This window comes from Mus caroli, chromosome 14, assembly GCF_900094665.2.
Source record: "Mus caroli chromosome 14, CAROLI_EIJ_v1.1, whole genome shotgun sequence".
NCBI lineage: Eukaryota > Metazoa > Chordata > Mammalia > Rodentia > Muridae > Mus > Mus caroli.
The window spans coordinates 14,374,692-14,388,197 of record NC_034583.1 but is presented as its reverse complement, the minus strand read 5'-3'; the positions used below and the strand labels follow the sequence as shown (position 1 = coordinate 14,388,197).

The 13,506-nt window shown below is 42.1% G+C and overlaps 1 protein-coding gene across 1 annotated transcript in view; it reads right to left on the bottom strand.

The window, feature by feature from the left end:
• Nucleotides 1-13,506, bottom strand: part of Kat6b (lysine acetyltransferase 6B) — a 172,287-nt gene that overhangs the window by 53,124 nt on the left and 105,657 nt on the right. Inside the window, 1 exon segment of the mRNA XM_029469204.1 lies at nt 7,961-8,069. Coding sequence (XP_029325064.1) covers nt 7,961-8,069 — 109 coding nt within the window.

The window sequence follows — 13,506 nt, the reverse complement described above, 5'->3', positions numbered from 1 at the left end:
GACACTCACTCTGTAGACCAGGCTGGCCTCGAACTCAGAAATCCACCTGCCTCTGCCTCCCGAGTGCTGGGATTAAAGGTGTGCGCCACCACGCCCCGCTTCTGAGTTTCAATTCTAAAAGTAGGGGAACAAGCATGGAATTTGGGAGCTGAAGGCGAAAGTGAGACAGGGCATTAGGAAGCCACCCTCGGCAGGTCCCCTCGGCCTGCTTGGACACTGTGTTGCTCCACACAACCCTGGGCACTTTTTTTTTTTTTTCTTTTTTTACCCCAGCAACACTCTGCACGTCCAGTTTGCAGAAAGCCCCAGAGGAACAAGACCAGAATTCCATGAGTGAGGGGACAGTGTGAGCTGAGGCTCTGGAAAGCAGCTCCATTTCAAAACTAATGGCCCTTTTTCACACAACCCCAAGGAGATCTCCAAACTTGATTATTCTTTCTTTTTTTTTTTTTTAAATCTGGTCTTTAAATAGCAAGAACATTAGAAAATCCCATGTGAGAGAACTTATAACCAAGCTGCAAAGGGAAGCCCGAGGGGTAATAAAGAAAGCAGATTCTGTAATTTCAAAACTGTTTTATAATTTCCTGACTTTGGCAGCTTCATTGTTTAAATATGTATTTTGGGTTCCTGCCAAAAAGGTTCTCCTTCCTAAAGCTTAACAGGTGCTTCATAAAATTCCACTCACCAGGAGAGTTGGCTTTTTGAAGTAAGAACATTCAATATCAATCATCAATACCATTAATAAAAGTACACAATTCCTACTCTTTAAAAAAAAAAATCAAAACATCTGTATTGAAGATGTTGAAAAAATCAAATGCTGCCAACTGGTTCCAGCTTCAGGCTTGGAGAGAGAGACACCCAGGCATGTGCGGTTGACCTCCAGTCTCTTCTAAGGGAGAAGAAGGGTCTCTATACAAAAAGGGCATCAATACCCCACCCTCAGAAACTGCAAACAAGCACTGTTCACTTGTTAGCTAGAAGAGTATGGTTGGAAGGGAGAGGTTAGAAGCTACTTTGATCAGCTCACCCCCTCCCCATGTTGAGTGGACTAAAAACTCAACTTTTAAAGAAGAGCAATTTAAATTCCTCCCTTAAAATGGATCTTATCAGCTTAAAAATACACCATTTACTCCTTCCCCCTTTATTCCTCCCTGTAAGTCATACATCACCAGCACAGACGACCTCAATTTCATGCACTGAGTATTTCTCTACCTTAGACTCTCCTTTTGTGCTTTGTAGCTTAGTCTTCAGTAACTAAGGTAATTCATATCATATTAGAGCTTACTATTTATTCCTGCAGATATCCTACAATAGAGACTTTTAAAAATAATTTTGCATTTTCAAAAGTAATAGACTCTGGCCATTTTCAATCAAAAGCAAGGAACATTTTTCCTCTTAATGCTTTCCTCCACCTTAAGCAATAGCATCTGAGACTACTACTATGTAAGCTACCCTACCGAATTCCAAACTCTTTAGCCCATCTTTTTTAGGAAGCAATCTTCCCTTTATTTAGCTTTAAGGAAACTTATAGATTCTTCCAGCTTGACAATTCTATGGTTCTGTAAAAGATGCCACGCAGTGGAAAGACATTTCCATTTGTTTTCCTCACATTAACTTTAAAAAATGAAACAAAAGATTGTACCTCAGTCTTGATGTATTGCTGTACAATCGATAGTAATGAGCTACTAGAAATCAATGGTATTGATAATATAATCCCTAACCTCCTACTGAGCCATAAACTTAAGTCATTTCTCTAAAATCCTCGCTCTCTCTGCTGACAGAATTCATGAGGATTTCTTTCTGGAAATGGTTTTATAACTGTGGTTTGCAATGTATTGGATTTTGAGAGCCATATTAAATCTTCTTTCACTTATTCATTAAGCACACAAGTAGTTATAATTTACAATAGTTTTATCTAGTAAAACCAAAGAAGAGTGGCTTAAAATTAGGTAAGTACCAAAGGAGCCACAAACCTGGAAGTCCTTGAGAAGAAAATCCATGTATAGTAAATACAGTGCTGATCCAATACCCCAATTCTCACGCCATGTAGACAAAGCAACTCTACAAGCATGGGTCTGACTGAGGGCCTGACGTCATGAGGAGAAAGGCAGAGACACTGGGAGCATGCAACAGTCTGCACTTGTCACAGCAGATTCTGAAGATGGAGGAAGGAAAGCTGGAAGCCAAACACTGATGCTCATTCCCTCTGGGAAGGGGATTCACCTGATAGCAAGGTAAGGAAGGGCTCAGCAAACAAGCGAGCAAATCCTACTACAACCAATGGACAAGGAAGTGGATCCAAACAGCGCCCCAAACCTGCTGACACCTTGACTGTAATTTGCTGAGTCCTACACTGCACTTCTGTCCTACAGCTGTAAAATAAAAAGTATGGTGTCTTAACCTACTAAATTCGTGGCATCAATAGAAAAATAACCAAGGGCCGGGGATGTAGTTCCCACCTAGCATGTTCTGAATTCCAATGAAGGTGGGAGAGAAGGCAGAGAAGAGAATCAGGTGTCCGGCTCCTCAGGCTGGTTACTTAGCTTTCAGTGTATGTAAGTACTCCTTCTCCAAATGACATTTAATTAGCATTAGAAATAGTAGAAAGTGAGATGACTCCTAACCTTTCAGGTCTCGTGATGTAGCAGAAGGACAAGTACTAATGCACTCTAGAAGCAGAGACAGAAGAAACTGAATGCTCAAGAAGACCAGCCTGGGACACACAGCAAAACCTTACTTGCGACAATGCTTGTCCACCATGCACAAAGCCTTGAGTTCAGTCCTCAGTGCCACAAATTAAAAGGCTATGGAAAACACCAGTCATACATCTTAACAAAGGGATCCCTTCCTGCCCTTGGAGCAAGTGCTACACTGTGGCACTCAGTTACAGAAAGAGAAGGAAGGCATCCACCACCCTAGTCTCCCAATAAATAGCATGTCTAACCCAAAGCCTGCACACTAACAGATCTAAGTATCTCCATTCTGCATACACAGATTTGCTGTTATAATAACCTGAAGTTCATCTTCACCGAACTTTGCATCAATTAATCCATGGCAGCCTAAGTTATCTTTGTAAGTTTAAAATCTGATCATGGAATTTTTCTGTGGCTACCAAATTGACATAGGAAAAAATTTAAATTCTCCCATACAGGTTGCAAAACCCATCTAAATTGGACCCCTGTTAACTCTGCCCCAAACCATAATCTTCTGCATTCTGCACTGATATCGACTGGTTCCTCTCTCCAAGTCCATGGAGTTCTTCTCCACTTCTGTGTACTCCACCTTCCTCAGCCTGCTCTCCTGGATCCATTCCATGGACCCACTTTGGTTAAGGAGGCCCTTCTCAGCCAGGTGGTGGTGGCACACACTTTTAATCCCAGTCCACAGGAGGCAGAGACAAGTGGACTTCTGAGTTCAAGGCCAACCTGGTCTACAGAGAGAAAGCCTGTCATGAACAAACAAACAAATGGATAGCATTCTCTGTTCTCCAAGTCCAGGGGCCACACTGTGCATTGTTCTTGATCTTGACACCATCACCAGGTAAACAGGCTTCTGATGCTGTGATGTTCAGCCTTATTTCAGGGCCAATGGAGCAATGGAGCTAGCTGACCACTGACTAAAACCTTCCAAACTATGGTCCAAAATAGACTTGCCTTTCACTGTGATGACTCAGTGACACTGTGGCTTCTTGAGGGCCGGAGCTCCCCTTCCTCTTCTGAGGTGAGGCTTTCATTCCTTGCATTTCTATGTACTCCTCTTGGAATTCCTTCTGGTCACGGCCTCTGCTTTCCAACCCAATGATCCAATGTGTGTCTAGTCACTGTGAAACTAGATGACTAACCAACTGCTCCCTGAGGCATTCATACATAACAACTCTAAGAAACCAGTGCTAACTGCCGCCCCGCCCCCAACCATACATACAGCCACCTTTCCCTCCCAGCTCCCCCAGCACGTGTTTCTCAGGATTGACACAGGGTAGGTTCCCCAGGCTCCGAGGGAGGCTGACCTTCTACCTACAGATCCTGCTCATGTTCTGCAGAGAGGTTGTCCCTCTCCCAGCTGCGCCTTAGCAGCCTCTCTTCTGCCTCCTGTTTCAATGAGCTTCCACTTAGTGCGATGCTGTAATTTTGAACTGTACACTTATCTTAGATTTGCTAATTTGAAAACACGCATGCACACAACTCATCTGTAAGTAAGATTTAACCACCCGGCAATCTGAGCAGCAGACACAAAATTTCATTTGGCATAATATCTAATACTTATGTGAAGCTAATTAAAGATAATTTGGCCTTAATGAGGCAAGGAGAATAGAACAGTGTTAATTTCAAAGTAGGCCGACCCATGAAAGTCAAGTAAAATCACTCCCCAGTCTCAGCATTTCCTCAGACCTGACTGAGGACTGTCTCAGTTCCCAGATTTATGAGTGGCTAGGACAATCTCAGGATGTGTCACGTGGCTGACCATTTTACTACCCTCATGCCAGCCCCGTGGATCTAGGGGACAGACTTACATTTTACAGAGCAAGAAAACTTCTGTTGCAGGAAGGGGAGTGGGGCACGGGGTTGGAGACACTACATTCGGGCAGCTTTCTGTACCTCACTTCACATTTTTACTGCCCTTCACTTGAGCAGTTTTTTTTTTCTTTAAATGGGACTTTTAGCAAGGAAAAAACAGAGTTCTGATCATTTGTTATACAGTCATCTTTAAAGCAGAGGAAGCCCAGTGATCTCACTTCATGTGGAAGCAGAAGGAAACAGTTACACGCACGTCTGCGAAAGCTCAGTGCAGTACAATCGTCATCACAGCAATGGGGCTTCAGAGAGAGGTGACTAAGAGCGTCGAGCACATATGGGAAGCACATTGAATTATCATCATCTTCCTGATGGCTGCATCTGGACTGCCTTCTTCTGGCTGTACATTACTCATGGACATTTTTCTTTTTTAACAAAAATATCTTATGTTCAGAATCCCTTTGATCCTTACAAACAGTCCCGATTCTACCCTGCAGTCGGCGGGTCCTTCTGTGGATGGGAAGGCAGCAGGCTCTACAAGGCTACCTGGAGGACCAACCTTTAGTTCCCCTGGAGCTGCAGGACTGGACTGTGCCAGCATGGTTCCCATCCTGACAAGGCACTGCAGAAGCATGTGGTCCATCATGGTCTTCCTCATGAAAACCATGGTGTTAGAAACCACATGTACCCCAATGCCTCCTAAGATTAACCACATTTTACTTTGATGCTTCATTTTTTAAAAAAAATATGATTTATTTTTATTTTGTGTGCATTGGTGTTTTGCCTGAAGTGACTGTATCCTGAAGCTGGAGTTACAGACAGTTACAAACTGCCATGTGGGTCCTAGGAATTGAACCCAGGTCCTCTGGAAGAGAGTGGTCAGTGCCCTTAACCCCTGAGCCATCTCTTCAGCCCCTTGATGCTTCATTTTTAAGAGGAAATAAAGAATGAGGGCGTACATGTCTACACAGCACTCCATAATTGGGATCTTCTCCCAGCCCTTGAAGTAGTCAAATCCAAGCTGATACACGCACAGGTGGCTAAGGAACTGCCACAGCACTGCTCTACTTTAGATGCCAGAGAGGCCCCTTCAGGCATCCGCTGTGCTCTACAGATACACTATGCCCCAAGGCTTGCATTTCTGCCAGTAACAGAGGTAGATGTATGTGATCCAGGGACAGAGAACCTGAACCTTCTCTACTTGCTAGGAAAAGAAAGGGTACTTTTGAGGGCAGAAAGGACAACCCTGGGAAGTAAGGATGGAGAAGTGGGAAGCTTCAGAGAAAAGACATTTCAGCCACTTTTGTGCAGAGGGGGCCAGACCTCCCTCTGCTGGGTCTTCAATCTGAGAAAACTAGGGGAGCTTGATGGTATTATAAAGTCTAAGATCAACCTGGGTAGAATTACACCTTGATACCCTATAAGGAAGGCCTTGGAGTTATGATAAAATCCCAGATTCGCAGCAACTCAGCAGGGCCGGGTGTGTCATCAGCAGTGAGGAATATATGAAGAGAATCTTTCTTCCCACTTGTGCAATCTGTCTACGTGCCCCATGAATAGATACTAAAACAAGATGGTAGAGGGCATTTTAACATACAGCTTAAAATTCACAGATAAACACCAGATGTCTGGACACCACAGAACTCATCAGGCAGTGACACAAAAAAAATAATTCATTTGAAATGAGCCTTGTGAAAAGACCTACAAGGCAAGTAGAGGCAGACTGATGAGCGAGGCACTGCCTGCCCTGAGGAGCAGGGGACTCATAGGTTGAAATAAATTAACCTGAGCACACAGACAATGTTTCTATGCTCTTCTGTCACTACCCAGGATACCATGGCCAAGTGAGAGAATGCTAATGCATCCATAAAGCCCATCACCAAGACAGCAGAAGACATCTTTTAGGCAGTGCTTGACATGTCATATCATGAAGGCTCTTTCCAGCTAGTCAGGTCCTGGAGGCTGCTGACCACAAATGGCCTATCAAGTTGAACCTATGAATAACCAACTAAGAACCATTTCACAACATAATCATTCCTCAGTATGACATATTTCCTCTATCCAACCATCAAGCAGCTGTCCTATGTGGTGACAAATTTTAAGTTACTCACAGCAATCAAGTGGGACAGCACGAGAGTGTGGAAAACCATAAGAATGGGAGCCCATGCAGACTATGGACTGGGCTGTTTAGTTCCTCTAAGTGTAGAGGTAAGCACCCTCATGACTAATGAGGGCAGCACCTTGTGGAATGATTAGGTGTCTAACTGGGAGGAAAGGCAGTGGTGTGTGAGAGCATGCTGTAGGTTCTGCAGGGCTGTTTTTCTTCCTTCCTTCTGCTTGCTGGGATTGAACCTAGGGTCTTAGACAAGCGCTTTACCACAGAAATAAAACTCCAGCTGTTAGCCAGGAGTTTTAAACTAACATTTTGAGGGAAAAAATATTTCAGTATCTGAGAGAAAAACAGAAGACCACCAACACAGAAAGATTAACTTTTACAACCTTACAGCTGGGGCTGTAACTCAGCAGTAGTGTTTGCTTAGCATGGATAAGGCCTTCAGTTTGATCCTCAAGGGGGAAAAACAACAAAACAACAACAACAACAGAAGTATTCATGGGGGACCTAGTATTACCATTTCATATGCAGGAAACTATGTGTGTGTGCATGTAACCTGAGTGACTTTTATGTGCCGAATCAAAAAGAACAGCCAGTAAAAGAAAACCTTTAAAAACATAAACACAATTTGCATTTATATCTCTGAAAAAAATTGGAGGTATAATCTTAAAATCAAATGGTAAGAGCAGAGAAGACACACTCCTTGACTCTCATGGTCTGTCCCTTTTCTTCAGTTAACATGGAGCTGGATTGAATTACTACATTTCACCAGTAGGTGTCGTAACCCGAAACAATACAGACTTCACTGGAGTCCTCTCTGAGACTGGGGAGAACAGAAGGGATATACTGTGTTTAGCTTAAATCCTTTGCTATGAGCTAGGCGTGGCAACGATTGGATTTGGGAAGGTGAGGCAGGAGACTGACTGAGGTCAGGATTTAAGAGTTTGGTCCAGGCAATATACTGAGCATCTCAAAAGGCTCAGGGACAAGTAAAAGGAGTTTGATGCCAGCCTGGGCTACATGGAGAGACAGTTCAAGAAACAGTCAAACAAACAAAATCTCTCCTGTGATTTTACTTACTGCATGCACTGCAGTCTAACACTGGAGCTTGGTTACAAATACTACTGAACAGAATCATATAAACATGTAACATAGGCTGGTATTGATACATTCATACTTCACCCTTGACCTGTATAATGTTCTTACATTTCAAACCTATTCTATCACAAACGATGTCTTTAAACAGCATGTCCTGGGAGGGTTCGCTCCAGACTGAGAGAGAGCAGGAAGCTCTGACAGTGGACACCAATGTAGAACACGCACAAACCAAACTCACCACTACTGCCACAGTCTGCACAAGACAGGAGCTCTTCTGGTTTCTTTTCACGATTTGACTCTTTCGTCCCCAAACAGAAGCTACATATTGGAATGGGATCGGCACGGGGCTATGAGAAAGAGAAACAAAAACAAAACCAAAACATAGTGTTAGCCTTCCTTTCAAAATTTAAAACAAATTATTAAATTCAAAGCGTCTTACATATTTCTTAAGGAAACCCTGATAAATTAAACAATCAAAAAAATCAACATTTTCTAATAAAATTCATCATAAATGATGTGGTAGCAAAGCCATATCTGAATACATTTAAATGTAGTCATTAGACCCAGGAGTAACTTTTATGAATTCAGTGAATCCTAAGGCCTTCAACTATCACAGAGCCTTCAGAAGGAAGGTTAGGGATTCATCTGTGGTCCCAAGTGTTCCCATAGTCTGTATGTACAATAAACTGTTCATCTACTCAGCAACAAAGACTATGGATATCATCTAGTTAATTAGTGAGATTATTTAGCTCAGCTTTATCAAGTGTTGTGATTATTCACCTATTAAATACCGGACATGAAATGCGTGCTTCAGAGAGCCCATGAACAGAGAACGAGCAGGAGCTAAAATTCTGTCGGACTTGAGAAGATCAAAAGACTATTAACAAGGCCTCTCTGGCACCAAGGGCTTCAAAGGGAAACCAGGGCACACAGAAGAGATAAACCCTCCATCTCTGACATTCACACTTTATAAAAGAAACAACAAAACATTTGTCTACCCCCTGGCACCCTTTAACTCTCTATGGCAATTGCTTTTAACAATGTGTAAATCTACATACATTCTGTGTCTCCTCTGTTGATTATTACTGCCAGCAGGGCAGACATTTCCAACCGTATGAATGCAGTTCACTGTGCCTACAGATCTACATTATCTTGAACGGCCAAAACTGTATAAAAACTAAAATTTTATTGCACATTCCAAGCCTTCTCTCATGTTGTCTGCTAGTTCTTCTCTGAAGTCTTTATATGGAATGTCATGAATCAAAAATTCAGTGCAAGAAAACTCAACATAATCACAAATGTTTTTATATGTAAATCACAAACAAGATTGTGTTAGATCTAATTCTCTAAGTCGACAGCAGCACAGAATAAACCTCGTTTGGGCAACCATTCAATCCCAAATGCCTAATACGTAGCCTGGTTCACAGTAGGCTCTCAAAATATGTTTACTGGTTGAATAAATAAAGAACCAACTGCCAGTTAAAAAGAAAAATCAGCCACTTCTTTAAGATAATATTTTGGATGGTTATAATGATTCAACAAATGTCTTGGTTCCCTTTAACAACATGCCATGAAAGTCAAGAATTCATCTTATGACCTAGCATTCACAAACAACAATTAATATGACTGTGACTTTCATCTTACAATATGAGTGTTCATTATCCTGCCCTTATTTGCAGCCTAATTTGTTCTATTAATATATGCACAGGCTTCACTTTCTGAGGTAGCTTTACAAATGGATTTTTGTAGCTCTGTTAAAAAGGCTCAGTGTGGAATATTCTGCACCAGAGAAACCAAGAGGACAAGCTACAACAAATTGGTCAGTGACTCCAGCCACAGTTTCTGAAAGGCCAGATAATCAGCACTGCGTAATTATGGATCCATAGTCATTACTTGCAACTGCTCGGCTGCAGTACCTTGGGAACACTTTTGTTCCTTTAAATAGCAATTAAAAGAACAATCTGGTTTTAAAGTGACAACGTTCCCCTGATAGATTCTAGCTAAAGCACAGTCTTTGTACTAATGGGATCCTTGCTTTCATTTGATAGAACAATGTTCAAGCCACTGCCACCACCCTAACAGTGATAAATAATTTACAAAATGTCACATATCATTCACGAAATGAAATAAATCCAAATCTGTAGCTCCATGTTTCTTTCCAGATGGATTTTTAGCTGAAAGAGAGCCATGGCCATCAGCCAGCATTCACGCTCATTTTCCATTTGTAACTAAAGGTAACACAAAGGACAAAGGTTGCTAGTAGTTCATGGCCAGAAAGACTGATGTCCCGCACACTGCCCAATAATAGAAGCAGAGATGCTATCACTTCACGCCACATTCAAGTGAACCCCACCATGCTGATGTATGCTCAAAACCATTTATTTTAAGGATAACTATCTCACAATACTCTATAAAACCACTGCATTATACAGAAATGTCTGCCCTGCTGAATTATTGATAATTCAAAGCACTTTTTGCTAACCTCAGTGTAGCCGAGTCTAATTAACTTTAAAAAATTGTCACTTGTATGAAATGAAACTTGTACAGTAATGCATGTAAATGGGTCACAGAATTATTTTGATTCACTATTTTCAGATGACATATAAACTGGGTTTTTTTGTTTGTTTGTCTTGGTTTTTAAAAAATAATCCCTTAAAGTAAAATGAATTCTAGTCAGAATGAGGTCTGGTTAAGTAGCAATTTGATTCCACACAAATCTATTAATGACAAGTGGTATTTAAGAACTTTGAAAACAAGAAGCCCAAGGTGATCATGGTGGCACACACCTGTAATCCTACCACTTAAGAATTAGAGGCAGAGAGCTGGGCGTGATGGCGCACGCCTTTAATCCCAGCACTCATGGGGCAGAGGCAGGCGGATTTCTGAGATGGAGGCCAGTCTGGCCTATAGAGTGAGTTTCAGGACAGCCAGGGCTATACCTGTCTCGAAAAACAAAACAAACAAACAAACAAACAAACAAAAAGAATCAGAGGCAGAAAGACTGAACTGGCTTCAAAGTTAGCTTGAGTTTCAAGGCTAGCCTGTGCTACACAGTACCACACTCAATAGCTCCCTTAAAAGAAAACCAAAACCAAATCCAAACAACCTAACTTTATTTGGAAATTCTTTTCTGAGACAGGGCTTCTCTGTGTGTAGTCTTAGCTGTCCTGGAGCTCACTCTGTAGACCAGGCTGGCCTCCAACTCAGAAGTCCGCCTGCCTCTGCCTCCCCAGTGTTGGGACTAAAGGCGTGCGCCACCACACCCAGCTTTATTTGGAAATTCTTAATTCCTTTCTTTGCTCTCTGGGGCGGGGGTGGAGGGTTGCTGGCAGCAACCTAGCCATCTTGGTGGGTAAAGTGGCTACACAAGCAGAACAACTCAAGTTCCGTCCTGAGAACCCACACAAATAGACAGAAAGGGAAAATGACTCGAGTATTATTTTTTGACCTCTAGTGTGCATAAACAATAGAATAATAAATAAATATTTGAAAGAAAAAAGCAAAAGAAATCTCATAATGACATCTAACTTGTTGGTAAAATTTCCTATGATGTTTGGTTCTGCTAAACTAATGTTAAGCCTAAAACAACATTCAGGGAGTGGTGATGGTAAGAAGTAAAGAGCTGACTCTGTCCTGTAAGCCCCTGTCCTGCCTTGGCCAAGCAATGGTACTTAGGCAGCAGGGAAGCCCCTCCTCCCACCACCTCAGTTACTCACCAAGCAGGTATGTGTCATTATCCCTACTTTACCTAGGAACCTAAGGGTGTGAGTGGTTAGGGAAATTTGCACTCGTCCCAGTGGAGTTCTGAATCACTCCAAGCCTGTGTCCCTAGGGCCCAGTGCTCAACCTCACATTTCCCTCCATGACTCTCTCAGAAAAATAGAGGACTGAAAATTATCTATCAGGAGCAACACATTTATTGATGTGTTTAGCACCTCTTCAATCCACTTTCTTCCACCACCAATAGGATGTTGTGAAAGTACTTAAAAGCATGTCTATAGTGCTATGCTGTTACTAGTCACAATGGGATTGCTTTCTGTAACCAATATGGGACTAAGACCATGTGCCTCCAAGTGTTTCCATAAAGTGCTTAGGACAGCCATGCCATTCTTGGTGAATCTACCAGTAAGAGAAACAATTAACGCAAATTTAAATTGAAGAATTCTTTATTAAACAATGTCCCTGGTCTCTTCAAAAGAATGCCAGTCATGTGAGATATAATATACATGGAGACTCAATATAACCCATGATCCTTGGTTGGATTAGTGGTTTTAAAAAAGATTGATTTATTTATGTGTATGAGTGTTTGTCTGCATGTATGTATGTGTAACGTGTGTGTTTAGTGTTGTGAGGCTGGAAGAGGGTGCTGGGTGCCCTGCAACTACAGCTACAGGAAGCCGTGAGCCAGCACATTACTGCTGAGTACCAGACCTGATCCCTCAGCAAGTACTCTTAACCGTGAGGCATTTATCTAGCACCCTAATTCTTGAGTCACATAAAGGATCTTTCTGGGATAATTAGGTAACGTGCACTAAATACCGAGTAATACATAAGCCAGATATCAACTTAAGTGAACATATTATGATCATGTTGGGCCATGGCCAACAAGCACAGTTTTAGAGATATGAGCAAATACTTAAAAGTGTCATGGTATGTCCGTAACTCTCAAATGACTCTGAAAACACCACTACACCTAAATACAGTAAGGTGTCTGGCTATGCCGCAGAGTGCCCAGCTGGCCATCAACATGAAAGGCACACACACACATTCCACATCACTCTGTCCATTTCCTGCCATTTCCAACATCTTCAAGTCTAGAATCATCAACATCTTCAAATATGGGGGTGGGGAGTATTCCACTCTCAAAAGAAGACTATTGCAAAGTATTAAACACATGGGTTATAAGCATCAGAGAATAGAGTACTATAACAATCCAATCAATGATTCACAGGAAATGTTGAGGACAGACAACCATACTCATTTAAAGAGAGAGAAGATGGTACCAAAATCACAGTAGACAAATGATCCACTTTCTTCAAAATTAAATTAACAGGGGGCAGAGGAAGCAGGTGAGCAAGACTTGGAACTTAGAAGACTGAAAGAAAAACCAGGCAACTGTAATATGTAAGCTCCATATGTCAGACTGTCCTTAAACTCTGTATATAGCTCAGGTTGGCACCAAACTAACTATCCTCCTGCCTTGACCTCCTGAGTGCTAAATATGTACCACTCTTTGACCTTATGCCTTTCTCTTGATCATGACTTTAACTGTAAATGTTGTTTTTAAAAGTTAGCTGGGTATGGTGGGGCCTGATTTAATCCCAGCCCTAAGGAAGCATAGACAGTTGGATCTCTGTGAGTTTGAGGCCAGCCTATTCAACATATGAAGTTTCAGGACAGCCAGGGAAGGGACTGAGACGTATACTCTAACTTTGGGAGGTGGCAAGCTGGGTATTTTCTTGCAGGTGGAAGGTTAGACTCAGTGGCTCCTGGGCACAAAGCACAGACCCCGAAGCAGAAAGGAAACATGCTACAGCTGTGCTCTCTAGCAAAAAGACTCACAATTGCTCTCCCTGTCATTAACACACTTCTTGAGATTATGGTGCAAAAAAAGTAACCTAAGGTTTAGGGAGATGGCTCAGTGGGTAAGCTGCTTGCTATGTACTTGTGAACAGCCCAGTTTAAATCCCTAGAAGCCATGTAAAACCGAGATGCTGTCAGTCCTTGCTAAGATGGGAGGTGGAATGAAGAGAATCCTTAAAAGCCTGCTGGCCACCTGGCCCA